Source organism: Pundamilia nyererei, unplaced genomic scaffold (assembly GCF_000239375.1).
Source record: "Pundamilia nyererei isolate P.nyererei 1_Seehausen unplaced genomic scaffold, PunNye1.0 scaffold00008, whole genome shotgun sequence".
Lineage (NCBI taxonomy): Eukaryota > Metazoa > Chordata > Actinopteri > Cichliformes > Cichlidae > Pundamilia > Pundamilia nyererei.
Window position 1 is genome coordinate 2,858,753 of NW_005187409.1, and position 25,554 is coordinate 2,884,306.

General features: G+C 40.9%; 2 protein-coding genes and 1 non-coding gene across 8 annotated transcripts in view; 2 read left to right on the plus strand and 1 right to left on the minus strand.

Annotated features, from left to right (window-relative positions):
* The window catches only part of bcorl1 (BCL6 corepressor-like 1), a 30,365-nt gene extending 19,569 nt beyond the window's left edge, over positions 1-10,796 (minus strand). The window contains exon 1 of one of the 4 annotated variants that reach the window (XM_005722932.1): positions 10,675-10,796. The gene's annotated coding sequence lies outside the window, so the exon portion shown is untranslated. Of the gene's footprint in view, positions 1-1,444; positions 1,947-2,936; positions 3,092-5,674; positions 5,708-10,674 lie in introns of those variants that run through there. The other 3 variants (XM_005722933.1, XM_005722931.1, XM_005722930.1) reach the window with 3 other exon arrangements.
* A 73-nt stretch (positions 10,797-10,869) lies between these two features.
* On the plus strand, positions 10,870-10,942 carry trnav-uac (transfer RNA valine (anticodon UAC)). Its single transcript has one exon. It is a non-coding gene; the product is annotated as a tRNA-Val (tRNA).
* Positions 10,943-14,796: 3,854 nt separating this feature from the next.
* Positions 14,797-25,554, plus strand: part of cstf2 (cleavage stimulation factor, 3' pre-RNA, subunit 2) — a 13,790-nt gene continuing 3,032 nt past the window's right edge. The window contains exons 1-9 of one of the 3 annotated variants that reach the window (XM_005722934.2): positions 14,797-14,943; positions 15,192-15,270; positions 15,386-15,555; positions 15,644-15,780; positions 16,669-16,788; positions 16,918-17,046; positions 19,612-19,729; positions 21,911-21,971; positions 22,175-22,181. In XM_005722934.2, coding sequence (XP_005722991.2) covers positions 14,847-14,943; positions 15,192-15,270; positions 15,386-15,555; positions 15,644-15,780; positions 16,669-16,788; positions 16,918-17,046; positions 19,612-19,729; positions 21,911-21,971; positions 22,175-22,181 — 918 coding nt within the window. In that variant the 5' untranslated portion in view covers positions 14,797-14,846. Of the gene's footprint in view, positions 14,944-15,191; positions 15,271-15,385; positions 15,556-15,643; positions 15,781-16,668; positions 16,789-16,917; positions 17,047-19,611; positions 19,731-21,910; positions 21,972-22,174; positions 22,182-25,554 lie in introns of all 3 variants that reach the window. The other 2 variants (XM_013908103.1, XM_005722936.2) reach the window with 2 other exon arrangements.

Below are 25,554 nucleotides of genomic sequence, written 5' to 3' on the forward strand. Positions count from 1 at the left end.
GTAGGCTGCAGACTGGCGGACTATAGCTGGGAGAAGATGTGGAGGGGAAAGCTTTACTTTTTTCCTTTTTTTTTTACTGGATTCTTTTGAAATAGATACGCATGAAACCTATGATCCTCACATACATTTTTTTCGTTATTTGTGACGATACCATGCATCCAACCTTACCAGTGAATGAGATTAAGCTTCCAGCACTGACCTCTGTCAGCTCAGCTCAAACCCAACTTTTTCTTGCAAGCTCTTTTGGAAATTTTACACCTGTGTTTTCATCGTGTTTAATCGAACTGATTTTAAACTATCTGCATAACTATTTTCACATTGCTTTACAAACCAAAAGTGATGTTATTAAAGTGCTGAGTTAGGATTATTCACATCAACAATTTGCTCGCAGATGCTTGCTCTCTTTCATAGAAAACACCAAGAACACAACTCATCATTCTTCTTTGCAAATTTACTTCCTTTTTGCTATGCACAGTCACCACATGTATTATGCTGAAAACATCCCAACTGAAGCATGTGATTTTTATTATTATTAATATTTTATGTGACACTTGGAATGAGCCAGTCCAGGCCTCATGCTGTGAAGCAATTCTATAAACACGGCCGCTAATAAACATTTATAATGAATATATGAACAAACAGAGTGCCATTCCCTCAGCGGTGCCTCTTCAGTTCCCTGTCATTCACCTCTTGCAGTGCTGTGTGTCAAAATCACATTTCCTGTTACTATCAGGTCAGCTCAGGTTTTAACTGGATAGAGAGAAGTGGTTTTAAGACAAGTTCAAGGCATAACTACAATATGGATGAGGCTTGGGTTTTGAATGTTAATGTTAGCCCCCAGATTTCTTCTCTGTATAAAAATCCAGACAGCTGACCCAATGCACAAGGACAAGAGCCTACAACCTACTGACAACAATCCAAACATGCTTAATATAGAAGCCACACTGTGTTTAACACAACCGAAGAGGGTCAGGATACAAAACAAGACACGTTATTGCAAAGGTAATATCATCTACAACCTTCTCTAGAAGGTCGTGTGCCTCATTTGTAATAGAACAAAATCCCCATTCGTTTACAACCATTTGTAGCCTGTTGTGAATTGGAACAAGTTCACACTGAAACATGAGCAGCCTCCTCCTTCTCTGACTGCAGGGAGCTGGATATCTGTCGACCACCAGCTCATGTGTGCAGTTATGAAGTGAATGACAACACATCTGCAGCTTCCATTCAAACAAAGGCAAACAAACAAACAAACAAACAAAAAAACCCTTAAAGTTTCAACCCAGCCTGTGGAGCAGGAGGTTTACACTTGGTCCTGCCCGATTCTCTCCCCTCAAAAGATAAACAACCACAGGATATTTAGCCCTCTCACTCCATAATCACATTTTGGCTCAGTAGTTAAGCGGTACAGGTTACCCTGCTGTAATTAGGCCACTTGTCTTACCTGAATCCTGAAAGCAGCGCAGGCCTGCTGTTTACAAGGGTATCCGCTCCTTTAGGCCAACAAATTTCCTACTTTTCTCAATACTTGCGATGGTGAGGAAATAACCGTGCACGCATACACACGGGGGGACCCTGACATCGTCGCGCCACTGAAAAAGAGTTTGTTTACTACCATGCACGATCTGTGTCGGATCCTGACCAGCACGGCGGTGCAGGACAAACGATCGCGTCCATCCGCCGAGAGCACCGCGAGCAGAAACTACTTCGCTGCTGCTCTCCTATCGCGGAGTGGATCGGTGTGTGAGAGCCTCTAACATGCCCTTCGCCATTCGCTCAGTAATGGCTGCGTGCAGGCAGCCAAATCGTTGACAGATGGCCAAACGTGAAATTGGGAAACAAAAAAAACGCCGATCAGTAAAAAAGAAAGAAGGAAAAACGGAGGAAGAACGCCGAAGAGGACCGAGCATAAAGCACGAGTATCACAAAGTCGCCTGCTGACACATCGCATTGTGTCTGAGTCGGGGTAACCCGGAGACCTCAACGACCGCGCAAGAGCTATCCCGGTAGTGGCCGGCCGCTCGGCGCTTCACCAATTATAGACGAGTTTGGTTCACGGGCTGCACATCGGACATCTGAGGGCTTCAAAAAAAAAACTTGTTATACGTGCATTTGTAAATCAGTCGAGCAGGGATGTAGCAGTCCGCACATGCACTATGACAACTGCGATATAGATGAAGGCACGTTGTTTATATCGAAGGCCCGATCTCTTTTTATGAAAGAATACACCGTCTTCAAAGTGGGCATTCACAGTCATCTATCTGTGAGTCATATTGGAGATTATCGACCCTACCTATTTAGGCCGCCATGCTCTCCAGCAGCGACGAGGATGTCCCGTCTGAGTTGGTGGTTCACCTGGTCAGTGTTGAATGTCGAGGCTGGGAGGAATAACGCGCTTGAGTGAAAATCAAGCGCATTATTCTTCCATCTTGGTCTAAGTAATGAATTATTCCACAGCGAACGAAAGGAGGAAGGCAGCCGATCACAGAAACAGTCAGGGGTGATGTTCTTATTTTCCAGGTTAATGGATGGCCCGATGCGCCGTCCACATCGCCTTTTAAATCTGCCTGAAATTAAAACATATCTCTTTGCCTTCAGTTACCGTGTCCGCGTTTGGGTAACCGACTGCATCCACTGCCGGCACGCTTGGACTGCACACTCAGATGTCATCTCGACACACAAGTTGGCTTGTCCATAGGCTACATGTGACACGATCCTACATAATGCCGTGGGATAACAGCGAAACATCTCCGCAACTACAGGCTCCGGTAGCGGCTCCCGCAAGACAGCGACAACTAGAAAATGCAGATATCCAGGTCAAAGTTTGGCAGAGTTTTGCTCGCCCTCAATAGCATTGTGCAATGCCCCCTTTAATGCCCCCTGCTCGCCCGTAACGCCTTTGTTATTAGTAATCGCATGGTATTGCACCGTCTTACCTTGCGCTCCGAGCCGTCTACAGCCACAAAGCCTTCACACACAGCGCAACAAGCTATTGTTGTCTCCGCGGTGGCTTCGCTGCGGGTCCGGGGATGTGATTTTGAAGTAGAATGAATACAGTATGTAATTTTGGCTTGTCCTCGCGATCTTCCCTTATTGCCAGTTTTCGGTCTGCAGCAGCTGGAGATGAAAATCGCGCACCCTGGGTCCTAGCGCCGGGTAAAGCCCTACAGGTGAATAACAAACACGCTGGGTGCTCGGTGGGCTTGAATCTTTAAATGAACGATCCTCGGCGAGTCAGACATACAGTCCTTATAAAGCAGCTTCTCACAGCAGATTTAGATGTTCTGCTTAGAGGTCACTTAAAAAAAAGAAAAGAAAAAGGTGTGATCTAAATTTTGATTAAGCGTGTCTTCAAGTCCAATTAAGCTGCCCACGCATTACTTTAACATTCTAATGATGGTTTAGCGTCAGACCCGTGCAGCCCAATTAATCACGGCACGCTGCAGTCTCCTACGAGGCCATCCAGCTCACTGCAGATGTGCAAAAAGAAGTAAAAAGCCAAAAATCAAAGTGACCAGTTTTCACTGTAAAGGTTCATTCATTGTTTGTTAAAACGTAGCCACTTACATGAAGTGTAAATACAAATGTCACAGGACTGTGACACACATTTTCTATGCCACTGCTGCACAGTTTACCCAATAAGTTTTTACATGTTTAGCAGTGGAGACAAAATGGTTAGAAACTACCTTTACTGGTGGGCTTTATATTTGCTGATATTAGCTCACAGCAGATATACCGCAACTGCAATTTCAGATGCTAAATACTGAATACTGTTTATGTCGTGTCACGGTTTCATGGTCTGTCCATCATTTAAAACATCCTATACTGCTCAGGCTGTAGCTTTACCATTCTGTGTGGTGCTGTAAAATAAAGGTATTGAGTAATACCTTTTCTAGAGCGGGTGTTAATATGAATCTGCTAAGGCAGGAAGCTTTGGACATGAGTTAGACAGCCTATATATATTTCCTGTGTGAATGAAATATCGTAGTTCAGATGCAGTCTCTAAACAACAGCACTTGAGGGCAGTGAGTGTTATGATGAATCTGCAAACTGATACAGCATAATACTAAAAAGGTTAAGGGCATACCATATTATTCTAACTGTAACTGTTTAACTCCACGCTGGGTGGCATTTGTTGCATGCCACACCTCCCTCTCTCTGCCAGTTCACTGTCTCTGGATTGTGAACAGATGAAGTAACAAAACTAAAAAAAAAAAGAACCAAAATATGCACAAGCAAGATGGAGGGCCTGTGTCCTAAATGTCACCCACACAGGCTAATAAAGAGTCTGACATCATCTGTAGATATGACGGCCAAAGGTTTTGCTTTACAAACCAAACCTGTGGATAAATATATTGTTGAGTTACTAATGAATCACTTTAAAAGTCTTGAAAGAAGCTCACAGAGGCTAATTAAAAACAGAAATAGCTTGTTCTCTTGGCAACATGACAGACAAGACAGAATAAATATTACAACAGCACAAATATAGATGTTAGAAAAATAAAGTTTAAAAAGCAAGTGATTGAGATTCACATAACACAATGTCTATTTTATTTCAGTTAACAAATTCATTTTAGTTAAATTCATTTAAAGCATTTTGCTGCATTGCTATGCCTGGACCTCTCAAAGGGCCAGAAAGGTCGGGACATCCAGGCAACTTATTAGAGGCTGTAAAAGTAGCTTAAGTCAGTGAACAAATCATCACTGCTGTTAAAGTACCACATTTTCCAGGATACAAACCTTCAACGGATCAAAACTTAACCAGTAGGTAAAGCGCTAAAAGCAAACACAAGCGAAAATGGATGGATTGAATGTGTGTTAGTGGAAGTTTATGATATAGGGCCCGTGGTCTATTTGCCAAATGAGGCTTGTCTGCAGATTTAGGGAGGAGACATACTTCTTTTTCTTGAAGAGAGGAACTGGGGAGCAGTACCTGAGATCTTTCATAAAGGATCTGACCGAGCAAAACTGTCAGAGATGCTATAAAAGCCTCATCAGACAACTGCTACACACACTGCACAGTAGGACAGCTGTCTGTGCCAGTAATGGCCACTGCTTCCACTGAATGCATGTTCACACAATTATCTATTTAGGGGACTGACTGCAGGCTAACCTGAGCTGGTTATTTTTTAGACACCATCATATCGGTTAAATTGTAAGCCCAAATACAAAATGACATACATGCTTACTGCACATGAAAGCTTTAGGATTTCACAGTTTAGATTTTATCTGCCCAGATTTTGAGATATCTGACTGATAATGGACAGTCTGGATGATCTAAAGACCTTGCTGTGAGCAGTTGTCACTGAAAATACACAACTTCACACTGATGGACAGAGTCTATGGAAACTGCTGACAGTGACATCTAAGAATTATCCAGAGTAAGTGGGACACTGCAGCTGATTTTTTAAAAACACATTTTATATTAATATGCATCATTTTGGGATGGGGGACCTAAAACTCAACAAGAAACACTAGCACAACATCCGCAACCCACAACACTAGGGCTAAATGAAATGTTTTTGAGCAATTCTGACAACCAGCCAGATGTTCATGTGGCATGTGATCAATTTAAGGTGTTTCATGAGGAGAAAAGACAAATAGACAAGAACATAAAAGGAAGATGATTCAGAATGAGAAAACCGTAGATGTCGCTTATAGATATGGCACAAACCTTCGACTGAGACATAGACGGCTCTGCAGGTCACACTCTCCAGGGCTCCCGGTCTACAGTCACTGGAATCATGCGTAAGTCCGAGAAGATGACCATCAAAATGGCCACAGGCATCTAACAGCAAATGACATTGCTTGTAAAACTGGGAACACGCTGCAGAGATTAAAGTCCAACTGAAACAGCAATTTAGTTCCAGTGACTGATTTTCAAGATGGTACAACATCTGCATTGGTCTGCACCAAATCAGGCCGTCTACTCTTGATGGCGGGTACACATTATTGTGTAGAAGAAGATTAGGAGTAAATTCTTTCACCCACTTGAAGCTTACATTTTTCTAATCAGTTATGATTGACTCAAAGCATCACAAACCTTTTATACAAGACAGCTGTCACTCTGTTAACAGACCGGTCTGCAGCGTAGCACTACACGCTTCGCTATAAATCACACAAGTGCACTGCATCAAATAATTATCAGTTTCAGTTTCACCTCTATGTGTCCACATTCTCTCTGTTTATCACAAGTGCATTTGTTGTTAGAACACATCATCATAAAGGAAGAGCTTCATCCACACATCCATGCATCCTAACTATTTATCCAATTCAGGGTCACTGGGAAGCTGTAGCCTATACCAGCTGTCACTGGGAGAGAGGTGAGGTATACCAAGGTCACATCCCCAGTCTATCATAGGGCTAACATAGAGACAGATAATCATTCATGCTCACATTCCGACCTACAATAATCACCAAGTATGTGGACTTTGTGAGGAAGCCGGAGTCCATAACAGAACCCACACAGACAGAAGATACTCTCCCCAGAAAGGAAGGCTCTATATAGCTGCCAGATTCAAGCCTAGGACCTTGTTGCTGTAAGGGGGGGAGAGAGAATAGTTTCATTGCCATGCTGTCTTCAATACAAATATATCCAAAATGCTTTGGAATATTTGACCACAAGTGACACTACGGAGCAATATGCTGATAAATGTAAGCTACGTACAAGACGCCCTGTGGAGATTTCTTGTAAACAAACAAAATTTTTTTTTTTTTTCATTTAACATTAACACTAAGCCAATTTTAAAGCATTTCAAATCGAGCACTGTTTTGATCCATATCTGCTCACTGGCAAACATATTCCAATCTTTTGTTTATTTCAGGACTCAGATTGCTCTCTCGCTTTGTACTAAGGCCCCTGGTTTGAACCTTATGGTCGGCTGCGGCCTTTGTGTGTGAAGTTTGCATGCTTTTCCCGTGGCAATGTGGGTTTCCCCTGGGTATTCTGGTTTCCACTCACTGTGAAAGTGTTTTTACCTGTCTCTGATCTAGCCCAAAGTCAGATAGGATAAGGTCCAGCCAGTCATCCTTGTCCTAAGTGCTTGAGAAAAAAGCTACTGGCCTTCTTTTTATAACGTTCATGAAGACATTCTGATCTGAAAGGCTTCTTTAGTTCTAAAAGGTGATATGAGTCCCAGGTATTTAACCTTAACTGAAGTTGTCACCTTGGAGGTGATACTGACCCACCCAGTCATCCAGTGAGTCTTTAGGGTGACATGAGCCAAGGTGTGACTTCTCTGTGAGACAGTGCCACAACCTGCCATTGTGTGAGTCATTAAGGTCACATGGGTCAAGATGTGAATGGGGGTTGAATTGCCTCAGAAGGGATCGTGAGACTGCATTATAAAAGGGCTGATAGTTTGTGGCATCGGTCAGTTTCAGACGTATGCAGATAGCCCCCTTTACCTCTCACTCCTGCCGTTTGTCTTCCCTGCCCAAAATTTGAACATTTGTATCCTGAAAGGAGCGTCCCTAACAGGAGTTTCCTTGGCAGAGAGTACTGATGATTTAAACCTTCTCTCACTGTGATCACATTACTTGTAAATATAAATCTAAAATTACAACACAGACCTTACTTTTAACTTCTGTGTATCTTAATTTATTTATTTTTAGAAAATTTTGCTGGTGCAACTCTCGGCAATAATCCAAATTTTTTTTTTTAAAGTTGCAGTTTATTACAAGTCCAAGAAATGGCATTTGGAACTGCCTAGCATCAACAGTGGACATGTAAGTACATGCAGATATGTCCTCATTTGACAAAAAACTTGGTCCCAAACCTTGATCCTGTTTCATTCCACGCACTATTAAGGTGATTGACAGCTGGTGAAGTTAAAATTCAAGCCAAAAAAGAAGCAATTTTAAATAATCTTTACAAATGTGCTACAAAGAAAACAATGCTTTCAGTATCTCTGTTTGACACCAGAAACACAAAATGTCCTTTAAAATGAACATAGCTCTAAGATAATTCAATCTGATCTATAAATGGAAATTAATATAAGACTTAATTTCAAAATTGTACATAGGTGAGATAAGCCAATTCCTATATACAGAGTACATAGGAAATGGCTTAGCTGACCTTTTGCCCAGCATTTTAAACATCTGTAACTGCTTAAGTAGAGGACATATCCACATAAAATTTTCAGGGATGACTAACACATTTGACCTAGGTTAAAAACTGAAACCAAATCTCTTTGACAACAATTTCGTCCTATGAATAACTATGAGCATCGATTCCACTAGATACATTATAGCTTCAATAACAAAACTGCATCAATTGAATGTTCATGGTCCAGAGTAACAGAGCCCAGCAATGGTGCCCTGGATGTTCTATCACTTGAGAAAACTTTGAAAAGTGCATCATATAATGTGGGATAAATAGCTATAACAACTCACAGCATTTTTTAACAGTCATGAATTTGGAGCCTCTGGTGTACTTCTAGGGTCTTTGACTCAGAAAGTATGCAGATTATGAAGGTAAAAATTTGGATTAATTCAGTAAATTAAATCATTCCGAAGCACGGTACTGTGAAAGAATGTTTGTGGGGTCTAAACACTGAGTAAAGCTGTTTTAATGCATCCATTTAACTTACTGATGAATTTTAGCATCGCTATTGCCCCAGTTAGAGTCAACACACTTTCTGGATTCCTCCATCAGCTGATGAGGAGGTCATCCAAATGAGTGAAGATGTAGTGAATGGCTATGGATAGTTAATGGATCCTCACCACCTTCTGCAGCACTTGTTGGACACGCAGCTGAACACTTTCTCTGTTGCACTCTGCTGCCACAAGGACACGTACAAAAAGTCAACAGATTTAAGGCACTTATTATATTATATTTACATTTATTGAGCTCTTAACTTATTGTTTTTTCTATTTAAAACTTTTCAAGCTATTTTGTTTTGTGATACTGTACACATGTTACTGAGCTAAGTTGCTTTTCATGTTTTAGCTGCTTTAACACAGTGATTTCTCATTTGGGGGATAAAGAATTTTTTTTAAAATCTTACATACACACTTTAAAAAAACCCTGCTCATTGTAAAGAGGTCAGGTAGGAAATTGTGTAGAAAATTAATATTTATAAGACTGAAATTGTTTGAAAATGACTATTTAAAAACTGTTAAATAGTCTAGGCTACAAGGTGTTTAGATGAATAACTCTATTTACTTTACAAGAGAGTTTAAACAGGAAAAAAACAATTTTTATTAAAAAGTTCTTTTATGAAAGGTAATTCTGCTATCTTATTTGAGTTTTGTGTCATACTTTAAGTTTCTATCAAAGATAATACACTGGGATTCAGGGAACTGAGCAGAAAATGTAAGCAATTTAAGCTTTTCAGTGTTTTTAACAAAATAATTTAAAATATCTCCTTAGCAATTTAACTTTTAACTTCCAAGTTTACTTTGTGATACTGTATGGCCTGTCTAGCATCATACACAGATACCATTTGGTCAAATGAAGTCTGTGGCACAGATCTAGCATGTCTTGCATTTTGATCCTGCCCACATATGAATCTATATGATTAATTCTGGCCTGCTGTGTTGGATCAGTGAGAATACAAGTTCTGGCTGGCTCTCAAGGTGTGCTATTGTACCCCACATGATAAACAGACGCAGCTGTCATCCCCACGTTGTTCAGCCAGCCTGACTCCCCTTCCCTCATTGGCACCGAAGAAAGCTGGAGTCAAAACAGCTAAAAATGGAAGAATGAGATGCTGAGGCGATTTCAAGAGGCCAGCAAAAGGAAAACCTCTGGAACAAATAACTTATAGTGTGCATGATTGAAGATCAAGTCATTGCAAAGAACATAAATATGAATACATATTTCAGACCCCACAGGAGCATAAAAAAACAGGAGGGATCGGCCATTTGAACAGAAGCCTGATTGAGGAGCCTCACCAATCAGCAGCAAACACACTTATCACAATTTAGCAAGAGGATGAGAGCGCTTAGGAATTTATATTTGAACCCTCTGATGGGCACCTCTGGAGCTCTTGAGATGAATAATGCACAATAGATACAACAGATACAGATAAGCAGGACAGCGTTAAGAAAGCTAGACTGCTTCTGCTGGACATGTTTAAATACCCTGCTTGTTGCTGCTCTCTGCCTCATTATTCTGCTTGTCTAAATGTCACATACAGCCATGTGTAATGATTAAACCTGCTAAGTAGTGTAAATATTACAGCATTAAATGTGTGTTTTTAACACATGGCCAAGGTAAATAATAACTTTCAGTGTGTCTGGCTATCAGTCTTTGATCTAACATCGTGCCTGCTTCCTCTTTTCACAATACACTGAAGTACAGTTACAGTGTTCAGCTATGTGGCAAAAGAGGTTTTCAGGACTGGAATCACATGTTTGAGCAACAAACACACTTGAGCCATGCTAGCCGGATAAACCAAGAGTGCTTCCTAAGCTAGAAACGCTAATCCTGACTTGGTATGTTGTTAGTTCATGCAGTCGGAAGGCTGGACACACGGACAAATGGAGGCGACTCGCCCCGCTCGATTATTTCCAGCTCACAAGTAGCAGCTCGGTGCTAGCTACCATAACGTGTGATCGGTCAAACAAGCAAAAAGAAAAGGGGGGCTCCACTGGCGCTGGAACTAAAAACAGCAGCAGCTAGGTTAGATTAGGACCTAGTTAGGTTAGTATCCGAGCGAGATGACTTACTGGGAGAGACTGACACTCATCGTCACTTTGTCTAAAAAGCAGCGAAGCGCAGGGAACCGCTTGAAAGAGCAGCGAATACCAGCGGACTCTCGAAGCGGCTTTCCTTCATCATATTGGAAAAACAAGCAATTATTAGCCACGTTAGATGTATCGCGTATTCTTTATTATGCTACACTTCGGAAAGGACAATCAGCTGGTTCCATAGTGTAGCGGTTATCACGTCTGCTTTACACGCAGAAGGTCCTGGGTTCGAGCCCCAGTGGAACCAGGAATAATTTTCTGCTTCGAAACTGAGTGGAAGCCTCTGCAGTAAGTAGGTTACTATGCTGATAAATTATTAAAATGAAACTAATGTACACTTACTCTATACTTCTAAAACTTTGCAAATTTACAAAGTTCAGGCTGGACTCCACTTAAAAATACATAGCGATATTCTCTGAATCGCAAAAAAGCATATATGAAGCAAGGGTAACAGGACAACCTGTCTAAAGACTAACAGGTTGTCCTGTTACTCTTTGAAAATAGGTAGGTCTTCTATACGTCTGTCTTTCTGACCTATTCTGGCCTAATGTGTCAACTTGTTGGCCGTGACATGACCGAGTTGAGTGTGTAAGTTTCTTGTTGGTGTGAGATTATTTACACTATAATGGTGAAAAATACTGGTTTGAAAGGCTACCTGTAAATTTTCTTTTTAAGGCCCCAACAGGCCCTACAGAAATATGATTCTGCAGTGTCTGGATGAATAAGTGATGGGCAAGAGGAAGCTACACACCACTAGTGGATGGTTTTGTGCCGTGGTCTAACAAGAATCATGTTTCTAAATGTAAATAACAGCAGAAAGGTGGGGATCAACTTCAGAAGGAAGAGGAAGACTACATGGCCTGTGTCTATCCTGGGGTAAGATGTTGGTGTGGTGGACGACAACAAGTAACACATCAACAACAGGCTGAACTAGAAGAGGCTGTATACAAGAAGAGGGTGAGCAGGCACTGGCTGGAAGGTGGACACTTCTAAAACTGCGGTGGACAGGAGGTCACTTAACAAACTGCTTTCTATCTGGGATAATTCTAACCACCCTCTACAAGACTTACTGGAGAACCTTCTCTACCAGACCAATTCAGCTCTGCTGCCACGAGGACAGAAACAGAAAACCCTTCATACCTCAGGCAATAACTACAGTACAACACGTGTAAAGCAGAAAATCATCTGAATGTGCTGTATGCTCATTTAGACATTTTATTTAAATCCTATGTGGTAACAAAACTTTATTTACTGAATTTTAGAATTTTACTTTTGCTTTGTTGATTCTGAAATGCTTAATTATTATAATTTTTAATGCTATTATCATTGTTGCTGTTTTTATTATTGAAGTGGTGTAACAAAAGAATTTCCCACACCTGAGATAAATATAGTATATTTTATCTTATTGTTATCTTTAAATTTAGTAATTAGTATTGTGATTCTGCAAACACATACCTACAAAAACTCCCATTAACTCCCATTTCTCAAGACCATATTTTCAGTGTCCTAAACTGAATCAATCATCCTTTTGGCAAAACAAGTTTCACCTACTTAGACACAATTTCCAGATCCTATTTAACTGTATTTCAAAATGATAAACATGCGATCACTCCCTAAACACATTTTTCCACAGTGATTCGCATGCAATGCATAACTTCTAATAACACGAGGCAGAAGTAGATATCAATACAGCACAGACGTCATTTATCAAACACAACGCAAAATTTTTCTGAGGTAATTAAACTGCAACAAGACAGTTTAGAGGACTCAGAAAGCAAGCGAGAGCTGAAGGTTGATACCAATAACTGGTGAAAGCAATGTGACGTAAAGGAGGAAGAAGTAGGACGATGCGGAAGAACAATATCAAAAATAGTAATTTAAGTAGAACTGTGAGACCATGGTTTGACATTAAATGACAGCCCATATGAAAAGAAACTTCTAGACTTCATTAGACTTCCACTCACATCATTAGGTACAACGTTTCAGCTGTTCGTTAACACAAATATTTAACTGGCAAATCATATGACACCGACTCATTGCAAATCAAAACAACCTGCCGAAGTTCAAACAAAGTATCAGAATGGGGAAGTAAAGTGCTTTAAGTGACTCTGACTGTAACTCTGACACTCTGGTTGTTGGTGCCAGACAGGCTTTTCCTTCAGAAACTGCTAATCCACTGGGATTTTTCCACAGAATATATCTCCAGAGTTTACAGAGAATGATCCAATAGAGAGGAAATACCCAGTGAGTGGCAGTTCTCTAAGTGATGTTGATGCCAGACGTCACAGGAGAGTGACCCGGCTGCATTAGGCTGATAGGAAGGCAACAGCAACTCAAATAACAACTCATTACAATCCAGGTATGCAGAAGAGCATCTATGAAAGTTTTTCCATATTTCCCACACTTACAGGTGTATCATCAAACAAATTTTAAAATTAGACAAAGATAACCTGAGTAAATACAGACATTTAATGAGGATTTCATGTATTTAAAAAAAAAGCTATCCAAACCTAAGTGGCCCTACGTGCTTGTTAAACCACTTGACAGCAACAACTGCAATCAAGCATTTACTATAACTGGCAATGAGTCTTTTACATCGCTGTGGAGGAATTTTGGCCCTATCTTATTTGCAGAATTAAATTCAGTGACACTGGAGTTTTGAGCATTACTGGGCTGTTTACAGTCATGTCAAAGCATCTCAATGTGATTGGATAGCCAGACCTTGATGAGGTGACTTCAAAACCTTAATTTAGCTTCTTTTTTTTTGAGCCACTCAGACGTGGAGGTGTGCTTGAGGTTCAAGGCACAAACTGACTGCAGGGCATTTTCTGTTACAGAGATGAATTCATGGCTCCATCAATTACAGCATCCTGAAGCAGCAAAGTGGCTCCAGACCATCACACTAACAGCACCAAAAAAGTTCAACTTTTGTTGTCTTTTGGAAGCCTTTGTGTTCTTTTTGGTCATTAATGGTCTTTCCTATTGTTGAATCATGAACACCGACCTTAACTGAGGCAAGTGATGCCTGCAATTCTTTACATGTTTTTCTGGGTTCTTTTGTGGTCTCTGGGATGAGTCGACAATGTGCTCTTGGAGTAAATTTGGTAGGTTGCTCTGGTTAAGGTTCACAACTGTTCCAAGTTGTCTCCATTTGTGGGTAATGGCTCTCACTGTAGTTTGCTGGATCCTGAATCCCTAGAAACTAGTTTGCAACATCTTTGTAATAGATGCCAATGACTTTGTTTCCCCTCAGTTCTTGAGTTTCTTTAGATTGTGGCATGATGTGTTGCTTTTTGAGATCCTTTAGCTTCTTTCGCTTTATCAGACAGCTTCTATATAAGTGACTTCTTCATTCAACAGGTCTGGGAGTGATAAGGACTGTGTGTGAACTAGTGTAATTGAACTCGGGTTTAAAAAAATTGTGGCTATTTACAGTTCATTCATGATTTCACAGGAAGTGCAGTACCTTTTTCACACAGAGGCAGGTAGGTTTGGGTAGTTTACCCCTCCCCCCAACAACAATGGCTTGTCTCCCACGCTGGGAGTTTTGTTTTTCTCTGGGTTGTTGCACTTATTACAATTTTAATTATACTTTTTAATTAATGAAATAACAGGATAAAAATAATATTCAACAGTTTAAAGTATCTAAGGCTGCTTTTGCATTCTCTTACTGTAACCCATTAATTAATAATAACAATTAATAATGGCAACAGGTGTGTGATTATCCAGGTGCACCAGAAATTATACGTTACGACAGTTTTACTACATAAAATAAAATGGAAATAAAACAAAATAAAATAGTTGAACAAATAATAATTAATAATCGCTGACAATAAAGCCTCGCTATTCAGTTAGCCAGGTGTTGCCAGTTTACTATCAAGAGTCCTATAATAACCCTCAACCGTTATAAAGTAAGCAGTTTTTAATTAAAGAATCACTCACCAAACCTCCTCCTTCTTTGCCTACAAACAAGTGCTAATACTTATAAATAAAAACCTTTTTCAATACGTTAGGAATGGTTGCGCTGCTGGGATTTTAATTTGGTCTTTCCCCCACCCATCCCCTCCCTTTTTTTTTTCTTTCTTTTTTTTTTTATGAACGGATGTTGTCTCCTTCTAGTTTCCGGTGTAACATTAAATTCTGTCCCCAAAATGGCGAACGTATCTGTTGCCAACGCCGCTGCTGCGGCCGCAGCTGCAGCCGCGAATAGAGACCCAGCCGTTGACCGGTCACTACGATCGGTGTTCGGTAAGTATGTTGCTTTTAGGTCGCTGTGTTTGGGTACGTTTATCCTCTGGGTGCTCAGGAAGAATGTAAGGAAGCGGGTTGTGAATCAAAACTTGCTAACATGGATGTCAGGCTAGTGTTGCTGTTAGCTGAACACCGCGCGAGGGAAAGTTAAAAAGAAATGGCAAGCAAAGGAGCCTCGAATTACAAATCCTTCTTCTGTTTATTGTCATACTAACACTAAATATTGTATGTATTAATTGTTTTAGTGGGAAATATTCCGTATGAAGCCACAGAAGAACAGCTGAAAGACATCTTCTCTGAAGTCGGACTTGTTGTCAGTTTCAGGTGAGTGAAGGAACGCGCTAGACCTGGTCCTCTCTGAACTAAGATGTTTTATAGGGTTTTAATAAGTCCTTTTAGACAGTCTTAAATGTGGATTGTTCCCTTTTCTTGTACTCAGGTTAGTGTATGACAGGGAGACAGGAAAGCCAAAGGGATATGGCTTCTGTGAATACCAAGACCAGGAGACTGCCCTCAGTGCCATGCGAAACCTGAATGGGAGAGAGTTTAGTGGTCGGGCTCTCCGTGTTGACAACGCAGCCAGTGAGAAGAACAAGGAAGAGCTGAAAAGTAAGTTTTTAATTTCCTCTCGAGTTTGTTTAGGTAAGCTTCTGATCATAATCTGTTTCAATACCCAAGCTATTTTTGTCTTGCACAGGTTTGGGAACAGGAGCCCCCATTATTGAGTCTCCTTATGGCGACAGCATCCAGCCAGAGGAGGCCCCAGAGTCCATCAGCAGAGCAGTAGCCAGTCTGCCACCTGAGCAGATGTTTGAACTCATGAAACAAATGAAGGTAGGGTGTCCCCCCCGTCCGTCCCCCCATATACACTTATAACCATCTCCAGAGAGGAGATTGAGGTTTCTTTACTGTACTCTCGGTGAGAGGTGAACTTATCAATAGTAGAATCATCTGCCAAATGGGTAAGCTGTGGTGCATTTAAGAATTAATTTGATGACTTTATGTTCAGCTCTATGTAAAACGTTATGGTCTCCTGTACACAGCCAAATTTAATAAAACCTCTCGCGTTTGAGCGTTTAATAAATGCATGAAACAACAGTGAGTCTTTTAATTAAAGTAAAAAAATTGTTTTCCCAAATGACATCATCTAAAACTGTATGTATGAAGCTCCTTACTCTTTTATTTTTTATTTTTTATTGTCAGTAGTAAGGATGGTGACAAATGTTTCACACAGTCTGAATCACCTCCAGCTTAACTGTATGCAGATGCTCCACCTTCCCTTTCATTAACAGAGGCTGTGCTGTGCAGCCTGCCACTCTCAGCTCTGCCAGTGAAGCCTCGTCTTTGTACAGCTGGTAGTCTGCTTCATTAAGCCCAAAGAAACGCCACACTGCAGACGTCTTTTGCTTTACTCGGAAAGTCATTTGTTTCACCAAAAGCTTGTGTCAGTAGGAACGCTCCAGATGCTGATTGGAGTCAGTGGCTCCAGATTTAATAGTAGTGGTATTTCTGCAGATTGTGGTCTAATGCCTGTTTGTTAGGGAGTTATGTCTGAGTCATGAGTGGGTAGTAAAAAGTGGTGGTGGGATTAAAAACTAGAGTGTTTTTTCTTTGTTTGTTTGTTTTTTAAGTCTTTTAGGATGTAGTCAGAGATTTTTCTAGTAGTTTCTAAAATCAGATCCCTTTGGTTTCAAAAAAATGTTTTTCTCTCTCTCCCTCCAGCTGTGTGTGCAGAACAGTCCTCAGGAGGCACGGAACATGCTGCTGCAGAACCCTCAGCTGGCCTACGCTCTGCTGCAGGCCCAAGTGGTCATGCGGATTGTTGATCCTGAGATAGCCTTGGTGAGAATGAAGAGATGAGTCACAGTCAGAAGACAGTTGTTCTCGACTCAGTAAATGTTTATTCTGTCCTGCATTTTAAAGCCAAAGCAAGCAGTAGTTTTTTTTATGTTCCCCTCACTCCTTGTATAGAAAATGCTCCATCGTCAAACAACAGTCCAGCCTCTGATTCCCAGTGGACAGGGCGGAGGAGCACCGACAGTCACTTCTCCACCTACACAGCCGACCATGCCCGTGTCTCAGCCAGTGTCTCAACCTGTGGTAAGCAGAACATATCTTTTGTCATATTACTGTGTATTCTCTTCAACAAAATGTTCCCATTGTGTGTCCTGAAAAATGTGCACGCATGCAAGGGTTGCTGGGATGGCTGTAGCCCAGGAGGTAGAGCAGGTCATCTACTAATCAAAAGGTTAGAAGTTCAGTCTGGCTTCTCCAGTCTCCAGCCTGCATGGCTAGTATCCTCTGGCAAGATACTGAGCCACAAGCTGGTCTCTGATGCATTCATTGATGTATGAATGTGTGAATGTTAGATAGAAAGCAATTAGGTGTAGAAAAAGTGCTTGTATGAATGGGCAAATAAGGCATGTTGTATAAAGTGCTTTGCCTAGAAAAGCATTGTATATGAACCACTTAATTTACCATGGAGTGAATAAATACTGGTGAAAGGATCACAAAGTCTGGCCCACCAAAAGTCCTGGTCTGGCTTCAGGAAGTGTTAAAATGTGCGGGGTGAAAAGTTTAAAATATTTCTAGATCTCAACAAGTAGTTTGCTTGAGGTGTTTAACTCTGTCCCAGCTGAGAGTGGGTGATAGGCCGGGTACATCCCGGACACGCACCAAGTCTATCACCGGGCTAACACAGAAAGACCATAATTCACGCTCACACTAACACCTACAGCCAGTTTAGAATCATCAGTTAACCTAAGATACAATTCATTTTGCTTATGAAGTTTCCAAACTGAGGAACGTAGTCCGTGGCGATCCGAATTCTCAAAATGATAAGGAACGGCTTCAGTGCTTCTTTTATTACCCCCTTTAGTAGATCATACGCTGAAGCAACCTTTATGAAAGGAAAGTAGATCAATTTTATCTCATAAGTCATAGCGAAGGACCATCTGAGCGTTCCTGAAAAACGATCAACATAACTGATAAAGTAGGCCTGATCATGCAAATGTTATTTGTAAGTGCATTTTCCATTTCCATAACCTGATGATATGTTTTTAATTTTTCTGTTAAACCCACTGGTTGTCTGTGAATAGGAGTTGGTTTGCATGAGAAGTGCAGATTTATACGTTCTCTAAATCCTGATCATACGCTGCATTAATTGATCTCAGTGCATTTGTTGTTTTGCCAGGATTATCATCAATGAATTTTCACTTAGAGCCACCTTGGATAAGTGCTGGATACAGGGAATTTCATAGAAATCCTAAACAAGGAGGAGGGGATGAGTTGGATCAGTCTCCAGTAGGGAAAATAAGATGCTTTTCATTTTATAGGCTTTAAAGTTCCAGCACCATATGATGTTTTTTCCCAGTGGTTCTTGTTCAACAATATAAGAACACTCTGGGGTGAAGTAAAATGTGCATTTTTAATACATCTTTTGGACATTGTAGTTTCAACACTGCACCATCACATTGTTAAAGAGCCTAATGTATGTGCATTTGGATTCTCTGAGCACCACGCTTCTCTATTTCTAAGTCCTTATAACTTCCCCTTCACACCTCGTAGCGTTTTCACCGAGGTTAGAGAAAGGTGATTAGGAAAAGGACGCAGGAGGTTATATGAGGGGATATGGGAGGAAACAAGAGAAACCGTGCAGGGAGAACACAGAAACTCCACACAGAAAGGCCCCAGATGACTTGAAGGTTTGAACCAAGAATCTTATTGTTGTGAGGCAACCGTGGCAACGTCTGCACCACCATGTGGCATGGCAGTTTGTGGGTTAGTCCATTAATACATTTTAGAACAAGAATTTTCTGCTTTGGTTTAAAAAGAAAGTCACATCCACACAAGCGCTGTATTGAAAAAAACAAAACAAAACCAGTGTCCATTACTGTCAAGCAGCAGACGGCGATATAACCCTCAACCATGTAGAAATGTTGGCCAATCAGATGCCTTGGGGCAACAATAACACAGGGTAGACCATGATACCAAAAAGGAGATAAAGGCACACACCTTTGACAGTGCGAGAGAAGATTTTTGGTTTCCTTGTTTACGCAGAAACTGAGATTTGTTTGAGATTTATTAATTTTTCTGTGACCTAAAATGGCTCTGTGTGGGGAAACGCCCAAAGCGCATAGAAAAAGCTACGTTTTTATAAAATACCTGTGTCGGTGTGGTCAGGGTGGAATTATAGAAAGGTACATGTAAAGTTGTTGTTCCTTTGTAGATCCACTGTGAGCTGTAAATTTTAATAGCAGCAGTCTAACTCTGAAAACACCAACATCAATAAATGTGACTATACTTTGTGCTGTAGGAGAGGAGGTCCGGCCCATTTGTTGTCAAACAGTGTGAACATGGCCCATTAACTAAAATGAGTTTGACACCCCTGCTGTAAGCAGTGCCTGATGGCAATGCTACTGCTTGTAGATTGGATGTTTTGCTACAAGGTTTGTCCAGAGCTGGCAGGAGTTCCATTCATCTGATCTCAAACGACTGAGAAATGGAGCAAACATGCAGACAGAAATGTAACATAAATGTCACTTAACATGTTTTTGTCCTCAATGAGGGGATAAAGCACCATATGTTCTCTTCTTTATAGATACAGTTTCAGGAGATATTATTTCCATTCATTTCTTAATCATTTTTATTTTGTTATGTCCTCAGCCTGGAATGCATGTCAATGGAGCGCCCCAGATGATGCAGCCCCCTAACATGGGAGTTGTCCCTGGACCCATGCCTGTACCAGGACCTGGGCCTGGACCGGGACCAGTTGGACCTCCAGGTAATCATCAGACCACATGCACGCTTGAAATGGCAAAAGTTGTGAAATTGGTTGTGGTAGTGTGACTCTGGCCACTTGTAGTATAAAGTTACACAAACAAACCATAAATACAGGGCGGGTATATATCTCTAAGACATTAACTTTATAAAATCATTAAACATTCGATAATCTAGAATTGTTACAAATGTTCCAAGCATGTAAATGAATAAGCTGCATGAAGGCATGTCTTAAATTTGAAAACCTGTCATATTTTATTAGCTGTTTTCTTTGGCGTATAAAACAATCACCAATAATGCTAATGTTTGTCGGTAGACAGCAGTAATTGAAAAGCAGTTTTTCAGTGCAGTGTTTCCAATTAGACAAAAGTGGATTCAAAAAGTATTTACCCCCTTTCTGTTTTTGCATACATTTTAATTTAAAGTGGATACAATTAGCATTATTTCTAGATTGGTCTTTGTAAAACAGTAATCTCAAAAGCTGAGATCTGTCATTTATATTAGTTATCTCATGATTACTGTGGCAGTCATACTGTAGCCGGTAATTACTATTACCACACATCCACATGTGAATACGTAGAATGTGAAGAATTTTGGTACCCAAAGCTTTCTGGTGTCCAGTTGTTATTAGAGGGTTTTTGTTCAGTCACCACTCCGTGTGGTGAGTAGATTGGTTCAGGATTCAGAGGAGCACTCTGTGTGCCTCATGATGATTTAGCCTTATATTTGCTTTTTAAAATTCATCTCCATTCATAATCTGACACAGTCAGCACATGTAATGGGAAGTCGTGGCCTGGATATCTGTTATCTCGAGATCAGCTGGCTAATCCGGAAGCCTGAAACATTGACCCCAGACATTAGCTGATGGGTTCCCAGATTCTGTGCGTCTTATTTGCTTTAATTATTCTTGAGGTGTGTCTTTTTCTGTGTTTTTTAAAGTGGTTCGTTTTCATGTGTTTTGGCCTTCGTCCACATGCAAACATAGTTTGTGGTCTGAAAGTGACCTTTGGGAAATGCCTTCCTTTGTTTCATTGATGCGCAGAGTTTTTGGCACGTGATGTCAGAGACTGTGGTCTTACCTTTTTTATTTACATTAATTTAAAAAAGGACATTTACATTTATTTACACATGAAGTGTCCAACAGGTTCTCACTGGCCAAAGTTTGTGGCCCACAAACTGTGGGGCAGGGACCGCTGGTGGGGCTTAGAGCCACCACAGAGCATGCACGACCAAGGGCAAAATATAAACTGGAGTTAACTTTAGGTTGAGTTTGTTGATTGTGAAATGCTGGCCATGTTTTTTTGTTAATAGCAATTCACCAAATTCAAAAATATCTACAAAATCTAAAATTTGTGAAACTGCACAGTGAGGACTTTTTTCCCACCTTCTGAAGTGGGGCAGCCAAAACTGTGTTGTGTTTACATGCTTTTGACAGCACCCAAACACATTTACATGTGGCCTGCGTCTAGAACTTGATTTGAAGTCCATCTGTAGCATGGATTAGAAAGGCACACCTGTTTTTACTGGATCCTGAAATCCAAACTGTTTGCTAAGATGAGGGGAAAAAAAGATAAGACATGAGGTCGATTTAACTCTCTATAGACCATTGTGATAAAATTGTTCCAAGGCATTGATTGAAAACAGGGGTTTCTTCTGTGTAACACAACAAGAAGAGCCTCATTATTTGAGGTGACCACGAACCCAACAATCAGTTTGCATTTCCGCCCAGAGAGTTCAGGTTTTGTCTCATCAGACCAGAAAATCTTTTCCTTCATGCTGATGGAGTCCTTTTAAATGCAATTCCATGCAACTCTAGTGGAAGATTAAATCTACATGACAATTTCTTGCAAAAAAGGAAGGGGATCCGAATACTTACAGAATCCACTTGCATCCAAACTTTGCACATGTCATGGCTCATTTGGATCAGCAGGTGTCACCACAGTCATATAAATAGTGGAGGTTCATCCACAACGATATACGCCATGTGTCCTCGTTATCGTCTTCTCTTTTTGTGTTTTATCTTAAATCGTGGATGTATGCCATCTTGATGATTTTGTAAAAGTTCCCTCTTCTTCACCCTTCTGTACCTTTATTTGTGCATGAGATGATTTCACGAGCGTGCTAAAATGGTGCTTTGCCCTCTTGAGTCTTGTCTCCTGTTCTTCTCACTTTAATGCTGGCTCAGGAAACCTTCAGCATTCTCCCACAGGATCGTCTGGTCAAGCTGCTATCGAGCGGCCTCAAGGTATCACTGTACCTCCTCGGTTCTCCAGTCAGGTCGCAGCCCTGCTAAGCAGTGACACTTTTCAAATATACAGCATATATTTTTGACAGCATTTCCGCTGTAAATAAAAATGACTCATCACACATGCAGCCTTTAGAGAAATTCATAAGTCTGTGTATATAATTATTACAATCTCAGAGCACTACCACAGCTACACAGGAATATACCAGGTCATGAGTACAATCAATGTTTAGTTTTTTGTTGTTGTAAAGATGTGCACAGTTGGGCTGATCAGCTCCAGATAGCAGCTGGGCCCAGTTTGTGCAGATGGTGCAGGTGTTCAGCCTTCAGCCTACTTGTCAGCCTGCACGGGGGGAGCTTGATGGATATCATGACAAGGAGTACTGATGCGATTTCATGGAGCGTTTATGTGATACAAAAGGAAGTTTAGACCGCCTCATAGTGACCTGCAGGTGCATCTGACGTCCCAGTTTATTGTTCCTACAACCATGTAATTAATGTTGTTCCAGGATCGTCATCACAGCCGCTTCAAAGTGTAAAATGCAACATTGTACGTGTAAAGAGGAGACTGGGGCGGATCAGTGGATCCATCTCACTTGGGATACCTGGGTTTATGTGCTGTTTGAATTTTTTATGAGTTATTATATTTATTTATTTATTTAATCTCTCTGTTGTAGTTTGGTTACTTTTAGGCACCAGAACAGTGCTGAAAGTTTCAGTAAAAGTTGTTTGGCTTATGTTTTCACTAACTATAAAAATCTGCAGAAACCCCTGAAGACAAATGTGTCAACAAATCCTAGTTGACAGCTTTGTGACACACCCCGCCCACATTATGTGAATTGTTTTTTTTATTCTTTTTGTCTGCTTCCTGGAAGCCTAACTTAAACTAATGACGTCACGGCAGTGTAATGGGGAATTTATATTTGTAGTCCTCGAGCAACATTAATCATGATGTTGTAGGAACAACAGTAACACGGGAATATCAGATAGCGGTACAAGTTCAGGTGTAATTGCAAGGCAGGTCATCTGAGTTTGGATCTAAACACTGGTCAGACAGGGTACACGGCCAGGTAATGGCTACAGAGTAAGACCTTGAATCCTAAAGGGTGTTATCTGATTTCCACAGAACTGCAGCTTCTTCTGTACTTCTTGTCCTCGACATGTTTTTAGCTAGTTTTATATGTCTCCTTCGTTTTTCTGCTTCTCTGTTCGAAATTTAACAGAATACAAATGAAGTTAAAACCTTTCAGTCACTACTTTATTTGGGCGATTACAGAGTGATCAGCAGATTCTGCTGTTTGAGATTTGGCAAAGGTGGAAGGAGACTTGAGCTCCCGTTGATCCAGACTGATGGATGTCGACCAGAGGAGATCTCCTGCTCGACACTTGCGCGATCGTAGTTTTTGAGGGGGTGGCGGGACATTTTTCTTTTCTTCCCAAAAGGCCCGCTTATTCTAATTTTCTCTATTTATGTTACATTCTTAGCCGTGGCGCTGTTGCTATGGCAGTGTGGGTAAATTTGGGTCAGCGAGCCAGTGGCGTGGTGTTTCTCATCCATACACCTGTGTGCTTGCAGATATCTGACAAAAATGATTTGATTTTAATTATCAAACGAGATCTGTTTCTAAAATTGTAATAAATGATATTCACTGACTGCTGACTTTTACAGAGCTACCACTCGTTTCTGTAGAGTTGAGCCTGAAGGGTAACGAGTTCAGATGTGAGATGTTTATTATTGATAGAGACGGTTTATGGATGTTGCTAAAGATAAAGATGAAAGCGGTGAAATATCTCATACAGTGAGAGCTCTCTGTGTTAGCAGCATTCATTATTTGAAAAGGCACGTGTCATTTGCACTAATGGAAAGAGACTACTTGGTCTTCCTTTTACTCCAGGATCAGCTTAGTCACTTGATAATGACATGAAATTGCTGGCTTTGCTTTCAAGCTGGACGGTACGGTATAACAATGAAGCTGCTTTGCTACTCTCTTGATTGGCTTTTGTTTGTGTTTGTCAGCATCACTTAGCGCTTATGAAGTGAGGCTGAAGCCAGTTCAGTTTAAAAAAACAAACCAAAAATCCACATTTTTAACAGGCTGTGCTGTAGTTTATAGCTTTTACTACACTGGAGAGTGACTGGAGTGATGTCACAATTTGTATCCCAACGATACAAAGAGACACGCTTCCATGCAGTCCTCCAAGAATCCTCACTGCATGTCTCTGGAACCAGATGATGTAAGCAACTGGCGAATATTGATTGGCTGACAAGTGGGCGTAATAGAGAAGGGAACAATAGTGGAGTTGATCTAGAATGGGAGAATGACGAAATTAAAAAAACTTCAAAGATCCAGGAAATAAAGTATGATAAGCACAGGCGATGGTTGATTTGGACACTCTTCATTGGTTTTAACTACCTGTTTTACTTCAGCTCCTTGAATGTTGGTCAGTCAGATGTAGCGCAGAGCTCATTTCAAACATACAAGTACCCTCAGACCGGTTGTAGCACATACTTTGTACACTGCCTCCATCTGAGAACAGAGCTCACTGCAGGCAAAGGGGCAGCACCTGGAGTGGAGCAGACTGCATACACGCCACCTTTGCAAGACCATAAATTCTGCTTGAGACGATTCGAGCCCCAGCTGGGGCCTTTCTGTGTTGCATGTCCTCTCTGTGCCTCTGGGTGCTCCAGGCACGGTCCAAAAGCATGCATCGGCAGTAGAAGTGAAGTAGATAAAGAGCTTTACATGTATAGAATAAAGTGTTTTATTAACATATAGTTATGCATGATTCATAGTCTGCTGTACTTGGTCAGTTAGACTAGAAAATTTATAAATACAATTAAACTGGATTACATTACAAGCGCACACTTGTGTGCGCACCTCCCCCTTCACACATCAAGCATGGTTTAGTCATAATATGAGAACTGCTCATTCAAACCAGCGCAGACAGCGTTGCTCTTACTCGGGTGCCAGCAATAATCTTGACATGTTTGAAGGTGAATATATGACCAGTTGCTGTTGTTCTATATAATATAAACACATTACATACGTGTATACAGAGTTTCACAGTTAACAATGCTGTATGTGAGGAACTAGTTGGCACTGCTTGACATCTGGAATACCATCTGCTTAGCTGTCATGACACTCTTCTACAAGTGCCACTGAGAGGACTGTAAACAATGGAGTTGGTGCTGCTCTGCTGCACAAACACAGTAGCGTTACACTGACAAGGAGCCCAGATGATCTTTATCTTATCAGTTTCTTCTAAATTCGTTTTCCTTAGAGTAAATCAGAAGACGTTAACTTTCCCAGATCAACAGAAAAAGATCTATTCATTTGTAATGAATATATTTCTGCTTAAGTGCAGTAAATTAGCCTAATTTGCACTGAGCTAACTGATGGCATCATTATAGGTTGTTGCCTTAATACTGTAACGCCGTATAAATGGAATATGAGACATCCATTGTTCTCGATCTTTTCTCTGCATGCCTCTGTTCGCCATGCTTTCATGGCCAAATAATGTCAGACTTAGAAGACACAAGTAGGCGAACACTCTCAAATCAGCTTTGTGTATACGTGTGGGAG